Source organism: Heloderma suspectum, chromosome 13 (assembly GCF_057233095.1).
Source record: "Heloderma suspectum isolate Gila_16-S chromosome 13, 16-S_ref, whole genome shotgun sequence".
Taxonomy (NCBI): domain Eukaryota; kingdom Metazoa; phylum Chordata; class Lepidosauria; order Squamata; family Helodermatidae; genus Heloderma; species Heloderma suspectum.
The window spans coordinates 14887229-14911175 of record NC_139470.1 but is presented as its reverse complement, the minus strand read 5'-3'; the positions used below and the strand labels follow the sequence as shown (position 1 = coordinate 14911175).

The 23947-nt window shown below is 45.6% G+C and overlaps 2 protein-coding genes across 12 annotated transcripts in view; both read right to left on the bottom strand.

Moving 5' to 3' along the window:
• The window catches only part of ANKLE2 (ankyrin repeat and LEM domain containing 2), a 31620-nt gene extending 29668 nt beyond the window's left edge, over positions 1-1952 (bottom strand). Inside the window, exon 1 of one of the 2 annotated variants that reach the window (XM_084820506.1) lies at positions 1871-1952. Coding sequence is in view for 1 of the 2 variants with exons in the window: in XM_084820505.1 (XP_084676631.1) it covers positions 1547-1796 (250 nt within the window). In the remaining variant the exon portion in view is untranslated. Of the gene's footprint in view, positions 1-1546; positions 1818-1870 lie in introns of those variants that run through there. The other variant, XM_084820505.1, reaches the window with a different exon arrangement.
• Positions 1953-10010: 8058 nt separating this feature from the next.
• The window catches only part of GOLGA3 (golgin A3), a 58114-nt gene continuing 44177 nt past the window's right edge, over positions 10011-23947 (bottom strand). For 6 of the 10 annotated variants that reach the window (XM_084820212.1, XM_084820210.1, XM_084820206.1 and 3 more), the window contains exons 19-24: positions 22913-23052; positions 21981-22113; positions 20493-20615; positions 19562-19726; positions 17945-18108; positions 10011-15532 (exon numbers count right to left, since the gene is read on the bottom strand). In XM_084820212.1, the coding sequence (XP_084676338.1) occupies positions 15325-15532; positions 17945-18108; positions 19562-19726; positions 20493-20615; positions 21981-22113; positions 22913-23052 (933 nt within the window). In that variant the 3' untranslated portion in view covers positions 10011-15324. Of the gene's footprint in view, positions 15533-17944; positions 18109-18171; positions 18462-19561; positions 19727-20492; positions 20616-21980; positions 22114-22912; positions 23053-23947 lie in introns of those variants that run through there. The other 4 variants (XM_084820208.1, XM_084820205.1, XM_084820209.1 and 1 more) reach the window with 4 other exon arrangements.

Sequence of the window (23947 nt, the reverse complement as noted above, 5' to 3'; positions counted from 1 at the left end):
CAGTCAACATGGCCAATAGTCCAACATATCTGGAGGGCACCAGGTTGCGGAAAGCCGCTGTAATGTGTCACAAGATTCCTTTTCGTTTTTGCTCTAACAGGTTAATACGGCTACTGGTTTGGAATTCGTCACAACAGAGAAACTCTTAACGGTGCAATCCTATACATGTTTAGATAGAAAAAAGTCCTATAACCAGCAGTGCTGGCTGGGGAATGCTGGGAGTGTAGGACTTTTCTGTCTAAAACATGCATAGGATTGTGCCTTTAACCTCTCAGTTAAGAGGAAAAGACACGATAATAGCTGGGCATCCTGAATCTTTTTAGAAGAGAGGACACCCTTAAAACATTGCAACTTAGTGACAGCAATAGGTAGGTAAAGAATGTTCTAAAAGTTAAGATGACTCTGAGTGGAAACAAGGACTGTGGGGAAATGACAGAATCATATCTACCTCAATGTACCTCTAACATATAAAAGCCATGAGTTGGATTTTAATGACCATAAGCTACTTTAGGAGCCAACCTTGGCCAACGAACAGGATATAAATATAAATAACACAGATCTCATAAATGGTGACTGCATGAGAGCTGCATTACTTATCTGTGAGAATTACTGAAGCTAAATACTGGAGACAAACATAAAGAGCAAAGTCAACGCACAGGTTAAAAGAACAGACGCAGAACTGGATAACATTTGTTGGTAAGTGGACTCCATTACCTTTTGTAATACAAATACACAGGAGTGGAACAGCTGCTTTTAAATATTACAAATTAAGATGATTTTTAAACCCTATTATTTAACTAGAACCATCGCATATTCTTTCCCCAGTTAACCCCTCCCTCCCTTTCCCTCCTCTTGTGTGTTAGATTGCAAGCTCCTCTGATCAAGGAGCAGTCCTCATGCACTCTGTTCAACACAACACACATTGATAACACAATATGTTATGACTGTTACGATTACTGCTACGCTATCCTATTTTTCCTTTGTAAGAGCTGTGGTAAGGGTGCCTTCTCTCTCTCTCTCTCTCTGTCTCTCTCTCTCTTACACACACACACACACACACACAGAAACCATTAACACACACACACACACACACCGTAGCCAGGTCACAGAAAATAGGACAGCCTTAACATACATCACACACACACACGCATCATTAAAAAAAAGATATATCGGCACGCAAAATGGTGAGCATTTTAGCTGGCGGGTCTCTTTGATGCGCTCTGTGCGTGTGTTTACTCACTGAGGCCGTCCTAATAATAATAATAATAATAATAATAATAATAATAATATTTGCTTTGACCTGGCTGTGATTTGTACATTCCGGCGAGCCAAATGGCAAGCGCTTTGGCTTGCTAGTCTCTTATTTCTAAATGAACTCTTATGTTTATGTCCTACCCCGTCCTTCAGCCCCCGCCCCACCCAGCTCGACATTTAATAACAACAAATAAATGGCTACGAAGCGAACCGCGGGCAGACGGCCGGTGTGCGGGGCGCTGCTTCTCTACGGGGCTGCGCTGACTGGCTGACTGACTGACAGGCCGCTCACCTTGGCGGAGACTCCCGTGGCAGCGCCGCTTCTCCTCGGGAAGGGGAGGCGGCGGCGGCGAGGCGGCCGCCCCGGCCGCTCCCGGCCCTAGGCCCCGGCGCCCGCGCGGCCTCCTCTCCAGCAAGCGCAGCAGCCAGCCCAGGGCGCCAATCACCGCGCAGGCGGCCAGCAGCTCCCAAGTCGGCCAGCGAGCCCAGGCGGCCCTCCACAGCCCGCCCCAGCCGGCCGCGGCCGCCACCCAGCGCTCCATTCCCTTTCCCCTTCCCGACGCAGCGCGCGCGCGCGCGCAGAATCCCAAGCGCCCCTTAGGGACGGGACAAGTACCTCAGGAGCGGCCTCCCGGCTTCCGTCTCTCCCTCTCTCTTTTTTTTTTTTCCTTTTCTCCCCTCCCCTCCCCTCCCCTCCCCTCCCCTCACGCGCAGGCTCCTGGCGAGAGGACCCCGCCTCTAACGGCAACGCCGCCTCGCCTCAACGCGCCCCCCCCCCCCACACACACACCGGCTGTCTAGTTCACTGCCTGACAGGGCTTCCAGAACCAAGCGCACCAGAGCGGATTGACGCAGCCGGTGGAGGCTGGTGGCCCCGATATCAGCGGGTCCGCCCTGGGTTTCAGTCAGAACTCTAAAAGTGTAGCAGCCATATCGGGGGTCAGACTAAGTTGTTGTCGTTCAGTCGTGTCCGACTCTTCGTGGCCCCATGGACCAGAGCACGCCAGGCCTTCCTGTCCTGCGCTCTCTCCCGGAGCGTGCTCAAGTCCATGTTCATTGCATCCGTGATGCTATCTAGCCACCTCATCCTCTGCCGTCCCCTTCTCCTTTTGCCTTCAGTCTTTCCCAGCATCAGGGTCTTTTCCAGAGATTTTCCTCTTCACATTGTTGTCGTTCAGTCGTGTCCGACTCTTCGTGACCCCATGGACCACAGCACGCCAGGCCTTCCTGTCCTGCGCTCCCTCCCGGGGTGTGCTCAAGTCCATATTCATTGCATCGGTGATGCTATCTAGCCATCTCATCCTCTGCCGCCCCCTTCTCCTTTTGCCCTCAGTCTTTCCCAGCATCAGGGTCTTTTCCAGGGAGTTTTCTCTTCGCATTAGGTGGCCAAAATATTGGAGCTTCAGCTTCAGGATCTGTCCTTCCAATGAGCACTCAGGGTTGATTTCCTTCAGACTAAGTAGCCTCATGCAGCCTCATGCTTCATGTTCTTGCTGAGCTCTTGCTCCCTGAAATATATGTTTGCAAGCTGACGAGTTTGTAAGCTGATGGTGGGAAAGACTGAGGGCAAAAGGAGAAGGGGACGGCGGAGGATGAGATGGCTGGATAGCATCACCGATGCAATGAATATGGACTTGAGCACGCCCCGGGAGAGAGCGCAGGACAGGAAGGCCTGGCGTGCCGTGGTCCATGGGGTCACGAAGAGTCGGACACGACTGAACGACTGAACAACAACAACAAAAGCTGACCAGACACAGGAATTGCTTGTCAACAGAGGCTAAGGTCATGGCGATATGTCTATCTTGTTCTCTGCTGATCATGGTTACCCTATGACCCATTTCTTGTATTATAAACAATGGTGCTAGGTGAAGAAACGTTGAGGACTGCAACCCCACACGGGAGGGAGGGAGGGAGGGAGGGGAGGAGCCGTTTCCTATGTGTCACAATATGTATGAAAACAATGTGCTGATGTAAATCGGGGCTTCTGGCTCTTTGGAAATGATTCCAGCCTTAAGCCCGCGCCTTAAATAAAGAAACTCTTTTTCCCTCACTCCGCGGTCTCTCCGACTCTTGAGTTCTGCAACACAAAGGAGCGCTCCAAGGCGCGGGACCCGGTGCCGGACCCTGCCCCGGAAAGAGGTTCGGCAGCTCAAAGAGTTCTGACTGAAACCCCAGCGCGGATGCGCAGCCCCGCCGACAACGGAGCCACCAGCCGCCACTGGAAGCAGCCGAGGCCTGACGGGCGACTCGAGCGCTCCCCGTCGGTAGCAGCAGCCCGCGGCTTTCCCGAGGGTGACATTCAACGGATTCGTGGCCGTTCATGTGCCTGACCGGGCGAGCGACGCCAGGATAAAGTTAAAGGGCTTGGCGAGCAAGCCAAAATCCTGCTCCTGGAAGGGGGACGGAGAAATCTCCCCGCCACCAAAAAGCCTGTCGACGACCCCCCCCCCCGACCCACCCAGCCACCAACCAACCACCCACCCACCACTACTACTTTGGCTTTTCTGCCGGAACCTTAAACAAAGCGAGGGCAACCGTGAGCGCTCTGAGGGCTAACGGGCGCTGCCCAATCGCAGCGTGCAACGTCACTGGGGGGGTGCCTTACTTCAAAAGGATAGGGTAAGAGTCCTGCCTGTTATGGACATAGGCGAGGGCAAAACGGTTCGCGCGGCATCATGGGGAGCGGAGGAAAACACCACGCGACCGGGGCTCTCTAGTTGCCACAGCAACCGCCCGAGGGGCAGGCTGGGTAAAGGTAGGAAAGGCCCCAAGCGGTCACTCAAGAAAACTTGTTGCCACACTTCCGGAACACGATTGAAAAATTGAGGGGGGCAGCCCATGCAAGAGGATAGGCTGAAGCAGCATAGAGTTTTGGGAGGAAGGGGTAGAGCGGCTACTTAATGCCCTTGCCCCGCAAAAGGCGGCGTTCGAAGGGAGACCGGAAGCGAGGGTTGTGCTGCATTTGTCTCTCCGTTGACGAAGTACAGGCGCCACGTGGGTTTTAGCTTTTTTCCTACAACGTTGTTATCTGCGTCACAAGCGTTGCAAGCGATTACTCTCTGATGTTTGCATGCAGATATGCAAGGGGCCAAGGAAATACACGGTGGAGCTTTAGCAAGAGATGCCATAGTGTGTGTGTTTTTTTAAACAGTTACCTGTTACTGGTGGAATGGATTCTGTTGCACGGTGCAATCCTATCCACGTGTATGCAGAAGGCGCCCGTCTTCACTGGGCTTTACTCCTTAGGACCTATATTGAGGACTACATCCTTATTCCATGAAAGGAAACAAAGCTTCCTCCTGTGCAAGCACCGGGCCATTACTGTGGTGCTAGAGGAAAATTCTGAGAGTGCCTTGGACTGCAAGTCCATACTCCAGGAAATCAAACCAGTCCATACTCCAGGAAATAAAGCCAGACTGCTCACTTGAGGGAAGGATATTAAAGGCAAAACTGAAGTACTTTGGCCACATAATGAGAAGACAGGATACCCTGGAGAAGATGCTGATGCTAGGGAAAGTGGAAGGCAAAAGGAAGAGGGGCCGACCAAGGGCAAGGTGGGTGGATGATATTCTGGAGGTGAGGGGCTCGACCTTGGGGGAAATGGGGGTGGCGACGGCTGACAGGAAGCTCTGGCATGGGCTGGTCCATGAAGTCACGAAGAGTCAGAAGCGACTGAATGAATAAATGAGGAATGCCGCTTACGCTGGCGTTTTCATGGCAGACTATAGTGGGGTGGTTTGCCATAACACTACCCAAATTGTGTATAGGAATGATGACCTCCAGATCAGCCCCAGCCAGCCTGGCCAATGGTGAGGGACCATGGGAGCTGTGGTCCTCCAAATGCTGATGAACTACAGGTTCCCTACCTCAGTCTAGAGAAGTCTGAGCAAAAACAAAATACCTACTTAGAGTAGACCCAGTGACTTGAATGGGACTGCAGTTACTCATGACTGACTTCTCTCATTTCAATGGGTCTAAAGTAGGAATTACTTGGGCATTTCACTAAGCACATCTGTTGTTCAGTCATTAAGTCATGTCCGACTCTTCGTGACCCCATGGACCAGAGCACGCCAAGCCTTCCTGTCCTCTGCTCTCTCCCGGAGTGTGCTCAAATTCATATTCATTGCATCAGTGATGCTATCTAGCCATCTCATCCTCTGTTGTCCCCTTCTCCTTTTGCCTTCCATCTTTCCCAGCATCAGGGTCTTTTCCAGTGTGTTTTCTCTTCGCATTAAGTGGCCAAAATATTTGAGCTTCAGCTTCAGTATCTGTCCTTCCAATGAGCACTCAGGGTTGATTTCCTTTAGGATGGACTGATTTGACCTCCTTGCAGTCCAGGGGACTCGTAAGAGTCTTCTCCAGCACCACAGTTCGAAGGCATCAATTCTTCGGCGCTCAGCCTTCCTTATAGTCCAGCTCTCACAGCCATACATTGCTACTGGGAAAACCATAGCTTTGATGATACGAATCTTTGTCGGCAAGGTGATGTCTCTGCTTCTTACTATGCTGTCTAGGTTTGCCATAGCTTTCCTCCCAAGGAGCAAGCGTCTTTTAATTTCATGGCTACAGTCACCGTCTGCGGTGATCTTGGAGCCCAAGAAAATAAAATCTGTCACTGCTTCCATTTCTTCCCCTTCCATATGCCAGGAAGTGATGGGGCCAGATGCCATGATCTTCATTTTTTTAATGTTGAGTTTCAAACCAGCTTTTGCACTCTCCACTTTCACCCTCAACAAGAGGCTCTTTAGATCCTCTTCGCTTTCTGCCATTAGGGTGGCATCGTCCGCGTATCTGAAGTTGTTGATAATTCTGGCAATCTTAATTCCGACCTGTGATTCATCCAACTCGGTGTTTCTCATGATGTACTCTGCATATAAGTTAAATAAGCAGGGCGACAATATACAGCCTTGTCGTACTCCTTTCCCAATTTGGAACCAATCGGTTGTTCCATGTCCGGTTCTTACTGTTGCTTCTTGACCCTCGTACAGGTTTCTCAGGAGACAGGTAAGGTGATCTCCTACTCCCATCTCTTTCAGAATTTGCCAGAGTTTGTTGTGATCCACACAATCAAAGGCTTTAGCGTAGTCCATGAAGCAGAAATAGATTTTTTTCTGGAATTCTCTTGCTTTCTCCATGATCCAGTGAAAGTTGGCGATTTGATCTCTGGTTCCTCTGCCTCTTCGAAACCCTGCTTGTACTTCCAGTAGTTCTCGGTTCGCATACTGCTGAAGCCTAGCTTGTAGGATTTTCAGCATCACCTTGCTGGCATATGAAATGAGGGCAATTGTACGGTAGTTTGAACACTCTTTGGCGTTTCCCTTCTTTGGAATTGTAATGTAAACTGACCTTTTCCAGTCTTGTGGCCACTGTTGAGTGTTCCAAATGTGTTGGCATATTGAGTGCAGCACTTTAACCATCATCTTTTAGGATCTTAAATAGCTCAGCTAGAATGCTGTCATCTGCGCTAGCTTTGTTGTGAGTAATGCTTCCTAAGGCCCACTTGACTTCACTCTGTAGGATGTCCGGCTCAAGTTCAGTGACCGCACTATCATGGCTATCAGGGATATTAAGATCTTTCCTGTATAGTTCTTCTGTGTATTCTTTCCACCTCTTCTTAATCTCATCTGCATCTGTTAGGTCCCTGCCTTCTTTGTCCTTTATTATGACTGCCTTTTCACAAAACGTTCCCTTGAGATCTCTGAATTTCTTGAAGAGATCTCTAGTCTTTCCCATTCTGTTGTTTTCCTCGATTTCTTTGCATTGTTCATTTAAGAAGGCCTTCTTGTCTCTCCTTGCTATTCTCTGGAACTCTGCATTCAGTTGGATATACCTTCCCCTTTCTCCCTTGCTTTTCGCTTCCCTTCTTTCCTCAGCTACTTGTAAAGCCTCATCAGACAGCCACTTTGCTTTCTTGCATTTCTTTTTCTTGGGGATGGATTGAGTTGCTGCCTCCTGAACAACGTTACGGATCTCCGTCCATAGTTCCTTGGGCACTCTGTCTATCAGGTCTAATCCCTGAAATCTATTCCTCACCTCCACCGTATATTCATAAGGGATATGATTTAGGTCATACCTGAATGGTTTAGTGGTTTTCCCTACGTTCTTCAATTTAAGCTGAAATTTTGCAAGAAGCAGCTCATGATCTGAGCCACAGTCAGCTCCAGGTCTTGTTTTTACTGACTGTATGGAGCTTCTCCATCTTTGGCTGCGAAGTACATAATCAATCTGATTTCAATATTGACCATCTGGTGATGTCCATGTGTAGAGTCGCCTCTTGTGCTGTTGGAAAAGAATGTTTGCTATGATCAGCGTGTTCTCTTGGCAAAACTCTATTAGCCTTTGTCCTGCTTCATTTTGTACACCAAGGCCATGCTTGCCTGTTATCCCGGTGATTTCTTGACTTCCTACTTTAGCATTCCAATCCCCAATGATGAAGAGGACATCTTTTTTTGGTGTTAGTTCTAGAAGGTGTCATAGGTCTTCATAGAACCGATCAACCCCAGCTTCTTCGGCCTCAGTGGTTGGGGCATAGACTTGAATTACTGTGATGTTGAATGGTTTGCCTTGGATTCGTACTGAGATCATTCTGTTGTTTTTGAGATTGTACCCCAGTACTGCGTTTCCCACCCTTTTATTGACTATGAGTGCTACTCCATTTCTTCTAAGGGATTCTTGCCAACGGTAGTAGATATGATGGTCACCTGAATTAAATTCGCCCATGCTTGTCCATTTTAGTTCGCTGATTCCCAAGATGTCGATGTTCAGTCTTGCCATCTCATGTTTGACCACCTCCAGCTTACCTTGATTCATTGATCTGACATTCCATGTTCCTAAACAATATTGTTCTTTACAGCATCGGATTTTCTTTTCACCGCCAGACACATCCACAGCTGAGTGTCCTTTCGGGTTTGGCCCAGCCGCTTCACTCTTTCTGGCACTACTTGGAAACTCCCTCTGCTCTCCCCCAGTAGTATATTGGACACCTTCCGACCTGAGGGGCTCATCTTCCGGCGTCATATCTTTTAGCCTTGTGATACGTTCCATGGGGTTTTCTTGGCAGGAATACTGGACTGGGTTGCCATTTCCTTCTCCAGCGGACCACATTTTGTCAGAACTCTCCGCCATGACCTGTCCATCTTGGGTGGCCCTGCACGGCATAGCTTATGGCTTCACTGAGTTACGCAAGCCCCTTCGCCACAACAAGGCAGTGTTCCATGAAGGGGAAGCACATCTAGCCATCACTAAATGCAGCGAGAGCAGGTAGTCGCAGGGATAATTGGAAATCTGGGAAGACAAATGGAAAGTGGGAGGAGAGCTTGCAATAATATCTTTCCTTCCTTTGTGCTCTGTCCACAACACAGGGAGGGAGAGGGGGATGTTTAGAGGTGCAAAGATGGACAGGCAGTCAGCTGGGAGCTATCACGTTTGGGAGAAGACCAAAGGAGCTTGAGAAAGACTCAGGGAAGGGTGATTCTTGAAGGTTCTTCACGTTCACAGCTTCTGAGGCAGTTATAGCCTCAAAGTCTCCCAAAAGAATAGGGTGGTCTTAGAACGGCGCTTTTCAATAGGGACAGCAAGTTCACCTTGCTGGAGCTGTACTAGCTCACATTTCCAGGCAAAACAACTTTTTGGAGCCAATGGGACAGGGAAAATGGCAGCTGAACACTGATTTCTGACCACAGACTCCTACTTCACTCTATTCCAAAAGTGGAACAAATTTCATTAAAAAGCAAAAGAAAACAAAAAGGACAAAAGTCCTATTTCCTAGCACCCAAATGTCTGCCCAACTAGAAAATCAAACACTGAAACATGTTTTTCAACATAAGAGTTGCACTAGAACATGTGCAAGAAGGCAGTTTTTAAGGCTGTTTTGAGACACCACGGCTAGGAGTAACAGTAGAAAGGCAGTCCCGAAAACAAAGAATGCTGCAGAAAGGTATTAGCAATACTAGAAAGGTTTGAAGTGAGGGAAACAGCCCATTTCTCTCTGTTGATTGGAATGATCGCTCCCATCCCGTGCTTAAATGTATGGATTGTGAGTAAACTGACACTCTGATTCAGAGGGCTAATCACCCAGAAATTAAGTGTTGTAGAAGAATCCATAGATTTAAACAGGAACTAACGATTTTAAAGTCATTGACCAGCATGCAGAACTGGACCTAGAAAGATGCAGAAATCTGACGTATTAATACGATTCTTAAACAGTCTTCTCACCACCTCCCAGTACGTTTGATGACATATGTGCAACACATAAAGTGTTAAAACCTAGGTGTAAGGACGACGTGAATGGTTGAGTGTTGCAGCCATCAGATAAAAAAGGCAGCGGCCACAACAGATGGAGAAGGTGAAAAGCAGCCTTAGCCGACACAGAAACGTAACAGTTCAGATGGAAGCACTTTAAAAAGAATGCTGACATTTTAAAAAATGGAGCCCACCTTTTTTTAACCACACACACTGCTTATAAAACAACTAAGGTAGATGCAATTGGTCTTACTCCTCTTCACAAACTTTCATTGTTAAAAAAAGTGAAAATGGCAGAATTTTCCTAGTCTATTTCAATTACTAGCTTGATCTCAGGCATTCCTCCTCTCAATCTTTTACAAGACGATGCAGGTCAGCAATAAGATCTACCCCCTTTTGCCTTCTTTAATTGTGCTTTATTTCATTTAAACTGGTCTTTGTCTTTCCAATTTGCCTTAGTTTGGAACTGGCCCCACCCCTCCAAATTTTCTAATAAAAAACATAGAAACTCTTTTATGAAAAATAGTTTATTGCACAAAACTTTTCAATAATTTTTATGCACATCTTAATTCTTCTTTAACATGCTGTTTTTAAGGTCACAATCGTTAATCCTTAGTCAAATACAACATTAACTCTTGCTTGATTTGGAACTCCCAACTGAAAAACGGTTATGGAGGTGACGTTTTCCTTATCAATACAATCAGACAGAAACTGGCTGAGAACTTGTAAAATGTGAGAAAATTAGCATTCGAACATTTTAAAATAAAAAAGCCCATACTTCTGTGCAGGTCAACTCAGGTTTTCATAGAAAGGTCTCCTAGTGACCACGGAGTTAAACCATCTCATTCCAGCAGGTTAGCATTAATGTCAACTCTGGGTTTTCATACAGCCATAAAGTGGATTCTAATTACAAAGAGAACGGCATGACAGGAGTTACACTGTCTAAATTAAGGCGGCATTTCACTTTGTTTTTATTGTGCATTTGTCACATCAAAAAGATAATGACACATTTTGGTTTATAATGATCAGAATATCTACCATGAATGATTATCAGTACAGCTGCTTATGAAAAACTTCCACAATACTGATTTCTACGTACAGAAGGGCAGCGATAAACAGTACATCCAACAAACACATGTTATTCTGGAAAAACCTTTTGCCTTTCCTAAAACATGAGGAACTTTTCCTGAACGTTGCCTGAGTGTAGGATGAAACCACCTGTGCACAAGGAAAAGGAAGAACTGTCGAGTTAACAGAGTGCACACGTCTCCAAATAACTTGGAAGACAGTGGAATTTACATGCAACATACCGTAGTACTGCAGGAACTTAACTTGCAAGAACTTCTGCCCAAACGAAGGTTTGCTATTGTTTACTGTAACACTTAAAGGTTGGAAGAAAGCCCTCAAACAATCCTCTGCTAAATTTACAAAGGAATACTGAAGTCTTAAAAAAAGTATTTGCTATAACTTGACAGAACATTTCTGGATTTCTCCACTTACCATTAAAAATATAGCTGAATTGGTATTAACATACTGGGATGAAAGGACATAAAAAGCACCTTCCCGTAACCATAAACCAGGCTTCCCGAACCTGGTGCCCTCCAGATATGTTGGATGACAGCTGTTGGCTGGGGATGATAGGAACTGTAATACAACACATCTGGAGGGCGTCAGGTTGGGGAAGGGTGCCATAAACAACTGTGCCCCTTCAGATTATTTCTCTCACTTCTAAAAGCAAGCCATGTTAAACTGATGCATCTGTTTGAATGACTCGGTAGAAGAGCTACTTGGCTAATTTGAGATTGCAGAAGAAGCTGCTCCCTGGACTAGAGATTAAACGACAGCACCTTTTAAAAAGAGCAAAGCCTCCATAGAAAGAGGGACAACAAGCTCCATGATGGCCTTTGTTGTTAGCTGTTAAGTGTGCTTTACTCTTCTCAACTTTAAATCTGCAAGTCCCATTTCGTTTTTGACCAAAATGGCAAGTAATGTTAAAAATAAGAGGGTGGGGGAACAGGGTCCTGAAAAGGAAGAAAAGAATCTTCGGTCAGGTATTAAAGGATCAACCAGATTGCCTTTAGATAAAAAGTCACAATTGGGATCCTTCCCCTCAAAGACATATACTAAAGGCAAAACATGGCTTTATGAATATACAGTCTGGTTCTGGTTTTAAAGAGCTGGTCAGGAATTGGAAGCATTAAGGAAGCAATCCTATGCAGATAGGCGGCCACCTCCAAACTCAGAGGTGACCGCCTATCCAATGCAGGGCAGAAGAAGCACAGAGGGGATCGTTCCCTCCGCGCTCCTGCCCTGCATTTTCAGCTAGACAGCTGCTTTCAGTTGTCTAGCCGTGGGTCAGCAGTGGGCAAGGAGGCTGCTGGATGGCACGTTGGATGTGTCGTACCTGCATTTCCACCCTTCCTGCCCCGAAACGCCCCCCAGAACGCCCCATTTCAGCTGCTCCGGGCTCCTCTTGTGAGCATGGAACACAGAGCTTCTCCGCGCTGCCTTCGAGGCAGCGTGGAAGTGGAGGAAGGTCAGTTCTCCAGGAACCAACCTCGGAGCGCGGGCTCTGGCATCGGTTCCCGGAAAACAAGATATCCTATGGCCAACTAGCCGCTGACTAGCAGCCATAGGATTGCTCCCTAAAAGAAGTTAACTAATTTAGATCACAATCCTATGCATGTTTAGACAGAAAACAGTCCTACAATTCCCAGCATTCCCCAGCTATTCCCCATGCTGGCTGGGGAATGCTGAGAGTTGTAGGACTTTTTTTCTGCCGAAACATGATTAGGATTGCGACCTAAGTATTTTAGCACACGTGGTGTTCAGCTGCGAATATTCTTTATAATTCTGCCTTCTCTGATGCTTAATAAAACCTTCATGGGTAAACAAAAATTCGAAATACATAAATAACAGGAAACTTTCCTGTAAATAATACAGTGTACTAAGTAGAATAGTAACATGAAAATCCATTGGTACAGATTTTGGAGCTGAATATATATTAATCATTACATAGGATTAACTTTGGTGTTTAAATACTACAGTATTTCTTCCTCTTTAAGTTAGCAAGTACACAAGCTTCAAGATTGTGAACAGCAGCAGCAGCAAAAAAGAAAAGAAAAGATCACTCATTACTATTTACTCTGTAAAACAGACTTAGTAGTAAAAGCCATCAGCATATCAGAATTAGTCAATAAAGCTTTCAATGTTTTGTCTCAGTAACAGTTGATTAGTCTTACAAAATAGATAGTTAACATCACATTAACTGAAATTCCTTCCCCTCAAATGTAAAAACCTTTACATTTAAAAAGTACCTTTCCTTCATATATTATATGCAAAACTTAAAATGTCTTACCGGAATTTCAAAATGATTTTTCATAGTATTAAATATGTTTAAAGCGTACATTAAAAAAAGACTCAGAGAATCAAACCTTCAAGATGAAGTCAGTTTTTTAAAAGCAGCACGGAAAAAAAAGTCTACCCTGCCCCTGGAAGGAAGGTGGTCTTAGACCTAACAGCAGAATTAGAATGACGTTTCTATATCATCTGAAAAAACTCCTACATTTAAAACAATCCTTATCCCCAAAATAGTGGGGCAATGCTTTTCTTTGGTAAGTTTGTTTTAAGAGAAGCTGAATTTCTGGATTGTGTCATTCTCAAAGACTGGAATCCTCAAACCACCTACTCCAGGGTTTTCTTATTTGCTGTCATCCAACCTTGAAGTCAGGACAGAACTAGACAGCAGAAAAATGGACACTATATATCTAGTCCCCCCCTTTCCCCTCTGTAACATCTAGTATAATAGTCTTCTACCTATTCAAGCTTGGGTCCCACCTTTAGCCCCAACTTGCAACATGGGAACCATTTTTATTTTAACATATAGGTGCATCTTTCTCTCTAGTTTTCCTCTCTCCTTCCTTTCCTCTTGTTTCTTCTCTTAAGACAGGAGTGGGCAACTTGGAGACCAAAACATCTGAAGGGCCACAACTCCCATCAGCCCTAGCCAGCACAGCCAATGGTAAGGGATGCTAGGAGTTGTAGGCCAAAAACCTGAAGGACCAGCATTTGCCCACTCCTATCTTAAGACCACCACATGTCACAGATGTGACCCATCCTTAGGTTGGAGCACAACCTAGCTGTGGCTTCTTGTTCACCTACCAAAGACCAATTCTCTAGTACAACCTCCTCCACCTTGTGCCGTCCAAATGTTTTTAACTACAACTCCCATCATTCCTGAACATTGGCCATGCTGGCTGGGGCTAGCGGAAGTTGAAGTCCAAAACATCTGGAGGGCACCAGGTTGGGGAAGGCTGTCCTAGTACAATATACCTGACATCATGGGTAAGTTGTCCTAAAGGCTTCAGGAGATGGGGAAAATGAGATTCATATCCACCATTTTCAGTGGAAGCTAGGTGCACTGTAATTTATTGTGGCAGAGGGAGAAAACCAGACACGTAGCTACCATTTTCACCACAGCTCTATGTTCCCTACCTACCATCTAGTTATGGACTCTGCAATCTGATTGTTACATCCCAGACTTCCACATCTTTCAACCAAGACCAAAGTGCATCTTACATACATGAGAGCCCATTCATTACCCTAGCTGTATTTTTCTCTAACACATCCTAGAGTGCAATTCAAAATAGAAAGTAAGCAAAACTGAACCCCTGCGCTCTGAAACATAAGAACGGAAGATTGTACTGTCGAGTAAGGGGAAAGGATGAAAGAAAAGCAAACCTAAGGCATGTTGTTTCAGCCTGCTAGTTATAGATCAGCAGGGTGTAACTGCAAAAAAGAATACATAAGCACTGGGCTTCTACCTAGGCATTAGAGAGCAGAAAGGGGAAACAGTTAAAGCTAACAAACAGGGGTTTATAGGCAGTATATGACATTAATCTCAGAAACATACAGTAAGTACATTACATTTCTAAAAAGCTCTGATTTAAGGGCTAGCTTTCCTAGGCCCCATATATACAGTATCCCCACCACCACCTTAAGATGTAACATTAAACAAAATCCCGGTAATCTGTAACCTACTGAATAAACCCATTTTTAAAAAAAAACAGATACTCCAGGACAGAACAGAGTTAAACTATTTATACTCACTCTGCAGTGGAGATGTTCTCAAAAGACTATGCAGCAACAACAAAAATGTGCAAAAGGCATCTGCCAAAGTGAACTGAGCTCTCCATGGGCCTTTGGTTGTGGATCCTCAATCCATTTCCTTTGAAGTAGATCCAACTGATGCAATGGAACTACTTCAGAGTGGGCAGTTTTGAGATTCATGGCCACCAAGAAGATATTGGTTTGCACTGGTCATCTGCTACCCTTAATGCATCAATCAAGGTTGTGTCTAAAGAGAGATTGGCTTGACCTGAATCGGCAACAATCACTAGCCTAGCTGGTGTGAAATCCTGGTCTGAAAATGAGAGATACATTCTCAAACTTGTTTGCCAAACCAAACCAAAAAAAAAAAAAGGAAACTAATGAAGCCAATTCAGCTCTGCAACCAAATTCTCTCTCTAGCCATTACTGAATGGTGTGAAAAAGATTTCTCAGTCCTCTCTGAGGATGTCTTGATGGACCAATCATCACATCTCTTTTCCTGTTCCACCTGTATTGCTAAGTCCCCTTAACTAAGCTCGACCAAGTTCAAGAAATGTTAGTAAAGCATTACCTTCCAATGTTTTGCTTCTGGCTTCTTAAAATAAGAAACAGATGGGGAATTCTAAAATTTGTTTTTTAAAAAACCAAAAAAATAAATAGCATTGATAAAGATTTTTACATACACAAAGCAGTTATGAAGTAGAACAACAGGCAACGAGGTCATTGCATCAGCTCTCCTTTTTCACCAGCACTTAGATTATGTTCCCTTAGGTCTACAACTGAAAGATTCTGGTTGCCCAAAGCAGTTGCAGGGAAGTTGGAAGTAACGTCCGTTAACTGCCCTTCTATCTGGGTCCAAGAAGACATTGATTCATGGACTGTTATTGTGTGCTCTTCCATCTGACGCTGAAGACTGTGCATCTCCTGCCTAAGGAATTGGGGGGAGGGAGGAGAGAAGAACATAAGAAGAGCCCTACTGGGTCAGGCAAAAAGTTCATTTAGGGCACAATCCTATGGGGAGAGTCGTCCACTTATGAACTCCGAGGTAGCCAACTATCCAATGCAGGGTGGGTGGAGCGCAGAGGGGATCTTCTCCTCCGTGCTCCAGCCGCCCTGCATTTGTGACTAGACAGCCAATTTCAGCTGTCTAGCCAGGGTGTCTCAGAGCAGGGGCGGAAGGGAGGCCGGACAGCAAATAGGGAGCATTATAACAGCACATTGGTGGTCTCCTCCCCTCCCTGCCCCCAGGAACGCCCCTTTTTCATCCACTCCATGCTGCTCTTATAAGCACGGAGCCAGGGACGAACTGTGCCGCCTACAAGGCAGTGGGAGAGGGGGAAGGGAGCGCGGTTCCCAGGAACCAAGCTGCGGTTCCCAGAAACAAAATCCTGTAGCCATCTAGATGCTGTCTAGCGGCCACAGGATTGCGCCCGTAGTCCAGCAACCCTTTTCCCACAGTGGCCACCAGATGCTTTCAGAAAGCCAACAAGCGGGGCACGGAGGAAGCACCCCTCTCCCACTGTCGCTTCCCAGTGATGAAAGTTTTGTTTTGCTACCATTGTCCTAGATCAGGAGTGGGGGAACTCTTTCAGCCCAAGGGCCGAATTCAATTTCAGAGAAGCTCGCAGGGATCCGCATTCCAGTAGTGGACAGAGCAAAAGAGGTGAGGGACAAAACACTCAAAATACCACTGCTCTGTAGCTTCAAGCTCTTTTTGCCAGTCACTAAGCCTTAGGAGAGGCATTTCAAGCTTTTGGAATGTGGGGGGAACTGTGTACAACCTGATGGCTCAAATCATCAGAAGTTGGGTGAAAAGGCATGGGGGCATGGCCCTCTGGGGAGCCCTGGAGGGCCAAAACTAGCCCAAGATCCTGAGTTTCCCCACCCCTCTCATAGATACTAATAGCAAACTCAGTTCTCCAAGTAGCCAAAATGCGCCATTCAAGCACAAGAGGAAGTTTCAGGCTTGGGGGAACCTGGAGGTTTGCAGAAGTACAAAGAAAAAGTTTAGAAAAAAAAACTTAAGGGGAGGGAAACCCCCAAAGACAGTCCAATGAGGACTCAGCACAGTGGCCACAGAATGCTGACTAACTGTTGGGGGTGTGAGTGTGGAACCAGGGCTAGCAGGGAGAGATGGAATGGAGTGGCTGGAATCTGGAACACCAGTGCTCCAAACTGCAATGTTTCGTTTAGCTCCCGCATGTCATGACTTTGTCTTGCAACTGATAACACTCATCTTCTGTAGTTTTGCTTTAAAACAGGGGCTAGACCCCTGGTTGTTGGAGGTGTGGAGCCACGAGTAATTTGATACCATTCCTTGTTACTTTGAAAAATTCAAATAAAAAAACACAAGGATTAGACCATCTAAACGGGTGGCCATTGCCACATATTACAGCACCAAATGCCATAAAACGAAGTAGTGTCACCGTTTGCTTGAAGCAGAAGGTCGTTTCATCTGTCCTGAACCTACTGCTAATCAATTTCATTGGATGAAACAGTAAAGTCAGAAGGCAAAACTGCAGATGAAGGCTAGGTAAGCAGTATTTGAAACATTCAAGACTAAATGTCGATTGAACATGATTCAAAATACTGCAGAAACTGAGCATATATCCAATATTAGAGGAAAAAGTGAAGTAGCTGGAGCCATTTCTGCAAGAAATGTTGACAGGAGAGGTTTAGTTCACGAGGATTCATATTCTTTTGCCAAGTCATCAGGAAGACAGGCCTATGGCTGTCAAAATGAAAGTTAAAAATGGGGAATGTTTTCCACTTGCATAATGGTAACTTGTGCGCAGAGTCTATACTACTTTACCGGCAGCATTAGCAACAGGCAGGAAATCAACTTTATTAGAAAGGCAGTGTCGTGGTTGGAGTGTTGGATTCTAACAGAGACTGGGAAGACCCAGGTTCAAATCCCCACTCATCCATGAAGCTCTCTGGGTAACCTCAGCCAGCCCCTACCGCTCAACCTAACCTACCTTACAGGTTTGTTGTGAGGATAAAATTGGAGAACGGGAGCAAAACCTGAACCATATACACTGCCTGGAGTTCTTTGGAGGGAAAGGCAGAGTATAAATGTAAAAACAAAAACTGAACATACTCTTTTCTCCTTTAGATTGGAAAGTATTACTCCCTTGGCACACTCCTTCTTGTTGGTATTTTGCACACTACGAGAATGTTACTAAAACAGGGCATAAATATACGGTATGTCCTACACACAAGTACATGACCATTTCAGACAGCAAAGCAAATACCATCAGCTAATGCCATAGTAAACAAAGCTGCTAAATATTAAGAATATATAGTTTTAATAAAAAGAGAGTCACAGCATTTTACTCACTTGAGTTGCTGGAGGCAGCTGTTGAGGTTTTTCAAGGGCTCTTTGCTCACAGCTGATGGGGGTTTCAGCAGCTCTTCCAGCAATGCTGCAGGGACAGGGCAGTCAGGAATCTTCACTGGAGTCACAGGATTTGAAGAATTCGTCTCTCCCTTCAGTTCTTTTCTCTTTTTAAAAGAGAAAAACAATCCAGCAATAAGAAGCAGCTTTCTCTAATGTTCATGGTAAAATTCAGCATACTGAAGTCACCCTCTCTGCTGCTCAGGCTCTGCTAGGCCCAAAGGACCACCAAATTCAGCACACATCACAGCAGCCATGATGGACCAAAGTGGATGACAGCAATGAAAGAAGTCCAACCATGTGCCATTGCTGGGAAAGCCAGGAAAACTGATAGCAGGTCAATGTGGCCTCTTTTGCTGAAGCAAAGATTGACCACCAGTGTATAAACTTGGCACCAGTTGATAACAAGAATACTTTGATAAGGAGCTGAGGAATCCTTAGCACAGCGGATGGTTAACACCTTTGGAAAATAAAATAACACTCCTCTAGAAAAAGACACCAATATGAAATATGACAACAAAGACAATGGGAAGTCAATGGAAAATTTACAAGGTCACTGTTGATTTTCTCCCATTAAAATCTGGATGGAGTGGGAAAGTTCTATGCCCACCTCTTAGTAAAGATGTCAGAGAAATTAGTAACGGAATCAAATGAGTTCAGATTTCTATGAATTCGACCCATGGAGTCCACAGCGGACCAGTTCTTCCCAAGTCGCATGGATTCCAGGGACTTACAGACTAGCTTTTTTAAAACTTTCTGGAATTTTACACAAATTTATTTATAGAAAAATATGTAAAATAAAAAAACACCAACCGAAAATGCACATTTCCCCCATCGGCTAATGCATGAAAATGTGCATTTGGGGGAACTGTGCATTTGGGAAAATCCACCTATTTTTTGCAAATGTGAATTTGCTCAAATTCAGGAAATTGGAAAAAAATCTAATTCTGCTAATAAGCAGATGACTGAATGAAAGACAGCTTACAATCCATGAAACGCAAACAAAACAGATTTTACAACATCCATACAAGGTAGAAAGATCTAACCCCGCCCCAGATCAATATAAAATGCTCTGATGGAGGAATACAAGCACTTTTTTCTTCCACTTCACCTCTCGAGTTCTCTCTCTCTTTGCTCTTACTTTACTCTTTTCTGGTAGCTATGGAGTCTGGTAGCAATCCTTCTTCTCTCCTATTATTATACACAGGGCTACCCCTCCACCCAAAATATCAGAATTTTGAACCACGAAAAGCTGGAGTCTATAACCAGTATAAAAAGAAGCAGATTTCAATTTATTTTGATTCTCCTTTGTGCAGGGTGGCATTACTGAAAACTTTTCCACTGCTTCTGCCATTTCACCAAGTATCAAAGCCTATCTTAACAGCCATAAAGGCCAGAATTTATTTGTTTTAAACAAAAACTTAGTCTCACAATGCTAAATCCTGATCTCACTATCTATTTCCATGTGTATTTTTTCTGGTTGTGCAAAGTACACAGCTCTGGTTTTAGAGCATACGCTTAGAATTCTAAGGGGAAAGCCCTTTTGCTCTGGTAGGGTACCTTTTTCATCTTTCCATGCTTCAAGTCCAGCTTCAGCTGCTGGTTTTGCTGTAATAGAGTCTTCAGGCTGCTCTTCAGTTCAGTCACTTTTGCCTGAAGAATGAACTTGTCTTTCTGGGTTAAGGACAAATCGTCCCGGACCATCTCCAGTTCCGCCTTGATATTCTAGAATGAGGAACGACGTCAAAGAAACAGTTTATTTGCATTCATAATCATGTAGGGCACAATCTTATGCATGCTTAGATAGAAAAAAACAGTCCTATAACTCCCAGCAGGGCTGGCCCAAGAATTTTTGCTGTCTGAGGCGAAAGATGGCGCCTCTTGCCCAGTCCATGTACAGAAGCTGGCTGAAAAGGCAATTGAATCTTACTTCAACACTGGAGATGGGACAGCAACCTCCATGACAGGCTACGTTTCAGGGGTCCAAGACAGGTTCGCTCTCATACTCTGCTCTGTCTTCCCACAGACAGGGACAGCCTGAGAGTTCATGAGAACAGGCAGGGGGCTGCAGCCCCCCTGCATCTGCCGCCTGAGGTGACTGCTTCACTCTGCCTAATGGAAGGGCTGGCCCTGGGCTGGGGCATGCTGGGAGTTGTAGGACTTTTTTCTGTCTAAACATGCATAGGATTGCACCCTTGGTCTTACAAGCCTGAAACAAATTTGAGCTCAGCTGAAGACTTGGAACATTCATACCATCAGTATCTAATTTTATTTATTTATTATCTTATTTAGTATCTCTCGGCTATAACCAATGAGATATTCTAACACAGCGGATCCATAGCAGGTGTAGGCAATCTGGTGTCCTCCCAGATGCTTTGGACTACAACTCCCATCATCCCTGGTCATTGGCCATGCTAGCAGAGGCTTATGTGAGTTGTAGTCCAAAACGTCAGGAGGGCAACAGGTTTCCTCTCCCAGGTCTATAAAGTACCTGAAGGACTACTTGTACCCCTTCCAACTCTTTCTGGTTGCGTTGTTCAGTCAGGTCTAACTGCTGCTTCAGAGTTTGGATTTCTCTCTCCTTCTGTTCTACTTCCCACTTGAGGTCTTCAACCTGCACATAAAGGGGGGAAAAAAACATGTTATTTCAAAATATGATCACGCCACAAAATGTCACAGTGCAATCCTGCAGGCACGTAAGCACTTTATATCCCATCAAAGTTCAGTATGATTTAAGCAGTTAAATGGTGCACAGGAATGCAGCTTAAGCCTGCTGCACAGCAAAATAGTTTCCCCTGAATATGATAATCCCTCCAGCCCCCATTAAAAACTTAAGAAGCGCTTGCTAGATCAGACCAACGGTCCATTTAGTCCAGCATCTGGCTTCTCAGTGGCGAACCAGATGCCCCTGGGAAGCCACAAGCAGGGCATGACGGCAAGAACATTCTCCCACCGCAGCCCCTCATCCCCAGTGGTACTCAGTGGCATACTGCCACTGAATGTGGATGATCACAGCAGCAAAGGGAGCTGACTGATACTGGGGCTGTTCGTGTGAGACTACAGTCTCGCTGTACATTATTTAATGCTCTATGAGGTTGCAGTGCATGCAGGGCACACGCAAACATAATTTTGAATATGCAACCCCCACTCGGGAGCTGCCGTGTTGTGCAAACCCAGGAAGCGTGGGTTATTTTATTCATTCATTCATTCCATTTCATTTCTATACTGCCCAATAGCCAAAGCTCTTGTTTAACGCTATGCAAGCATTAAACTGTGGTGCTGGAGAAGACTCTTACGAGTCCCCTGGACTGCAAGGAGGTCAAATCAGTCCATCCTGAAGGAAATCAACCCTGAGTGCTCATTGGAAGGACAGATGCTGAAGCTGAAGCTCAAACATTTTGGCCACCTAATGCGAAGAGAAAACTCCCTGGAAAAGACCCTGATGCTGGGAAAGACTGAAGGCAAAAGGAGAAGGGGATGGCAGAGGATGAGATAGCTAGATAGCATCACCGATGCAATGAATATGAACTTGAGCACGCTCCGGGAGAGAGCGCAGGACAGGAAGGCCTGGCATGCTACGGTCCATGGGGTCACGAAGAGTCGGACATGACTGAACAACAACAACAAAGCATTAAACAACCCCCGCACAACCCATGGTCTGTTTTAGGTTTGTTTAACCAGTGTATGACCCTTGTGGTTCCCCCCTCCCCCCCCCCATTTGAACAAGGTTGAGATGCCTTTCCTAAAGCTTAGTTACTGGCAGAGAGAGCTTTATGCTCAAATATGCGGGTATTTTTGGTTATGTTGGCCCCACGTGCCACTGGAATGTGCCCCCCCCCCCGAGAACGTCTCCAAAACTGAATCCAGCCCTCAAGCTAAAAGAGGTTCAACACCCCTGTATTAAAGCTTCCCCATGCTGTATTTTCTATCGAGTCACATTCAGTAAGGCAGCAGAGAATAGACAATATCGAGTGATCACCTCTTGATTTTCCATAGGCTGCTTGCTGAGTTGCTCATCCAACTGCTTCCGCAGAAGCTGAAGCTGGGACCGGGCTTCCGCCAGCTCTTGCTGGAACTGGGACACTCCTTCTGAATGCTTCCCATCCTCGACCCTAGAATGAAAAGAAAGATTCAAGGCACTTCAAGGATACCACAGTCCTCAGAGCGTAGTGTGCTACTTCCTGAGGCAGCATACTTCAAGAGCATGAAAAAAGAGAGAGGCGTACACAATAATTGGCCAAGACTTGACCAAGTTAGTCTGTTATTGTCAAGCAAGATTCAGTTATCACTAGAATTAAAGAGAGAGACTGCATCCACCTTGTATGAAATGTAAATGAGGGACAGAGGAGCATACAGCGGGAAACAGCAGCGTTTTTTGCGCAACAAGGCACCGAGCAACCAGCTAGTTCAAAGCTAGCTTAACAGAGATCACTAGAGCGGATAAAGCCAGGAAAAGCCACCAAAGTAGCCCCCTTCGGTCAATAACCCTCCACATGGAGGTCATGCCTCTTGGTTTTGCCCCCCCGAATCTCATACCTGCCCATCTCCACCTGCCAATCTGCACATCTTGGGCAAAGTTCTGAAGGGGGAGCAGCTGTACTTGAGTAGGTTTCTCCATGCAGTGGGGAGCCTTGCATGATTGGGAGCCTCAGAGAGCTCAGCCGGCTCCCCCATCAGACCTTTGTCAAACATGTGGCAGGCAGGGGGAGGAGCCAGATAGGCGGATGTGGTTAGGGCTGCAGCCAGCGGTGTGGCCTCACTCCCCATTATTCATGCAGCTAACGCGCTAATAGGGCTTGTGTTTTCTTCTAATGGGTAAGTAAATATAAAGCAATCACGCATTCTCATCAAAAGCAACCAACTATACACCTTCTTTAAAATGTAGCATTTCAGTTTCATTGCGGTACTCACTGCAGTTTATCTACTTCAGCCTGCAGGGCTTGGATGAGCATTTCTTTGGCTTGGAGCTCTCTCTTAACCTCGGTGAGTTCAAGGGCAGCAGCTTTATAGTGACGGCGATTGTGCGCTGCTTCAGCTTTGGCTGTTGCGATCTGCCAAACAGCAAGTTGCAAAATTATTGCACTGGTGCACTATTATATCCTGGTCATCCTACCCTTATCCCTGCCTCTCTCCCCACCCCACCCCGACCCCCGTGTGTTGCATCTCTTTAGACAAATACGCAAATTTGTGTTGCATCTCTATACACAAATACACGTGCACACACACTATAGCTATAAAAGGTAAAGGTAAAAGGTAAAGGTGTCCCCAACCAGTCGTGTCCGACTCTAGGGTGCGGTGCTCATCCCCGTTTCTAAGCCGAAGAGCCAGCACTGTCCGAAGACGCTTCCGTGGTCATGTGGCCAGCATGACTGAACACCGAGGTGCACGGAACGCTGTTACCCAAATTTGCTCCCAAACTGTTTAAGGCTTTATGTATTACGGTTTGGGAGCAAATTACTTGAAGGAATGCCTTCAACCATATCAGCCTGCCCACAATTGAAGAACAGCAACAGATGTCCTTCTCACTTGCCCACCTTTGAGGGCAGTTAGGTGGGAGAAAGGGCCTTTACATGAGAAAGGGCCTTTTCGGGAGTGGCCGCCAGAACTCTGGAGCAGGTTGCCATCAAGGGTCCATCAGGCCCCAACACCGCAGGCTTTTAAAGGCTCTGAAAACCTACTTGTTTACTCTGACCATCCCCTGATTGTGTATGTGTGTTTTATTGTTGTATTTTAGACTGTCATTTTTCTAAAATTCTATCAGTCTATTTTATTGTTGTGAGCCACCTTGGGAGGGCTTCTGCCCTGAAAGGCAGTCTAGAAATATTTTAAATAAATAAATGTTATATGTTATATGCACATTATATATTTCATTCATTTCATTTATTACATTTCTATACTGCCCAATAGCCAAAGCTCTCTGGGCAATCTACACACTCTTTCACTCTC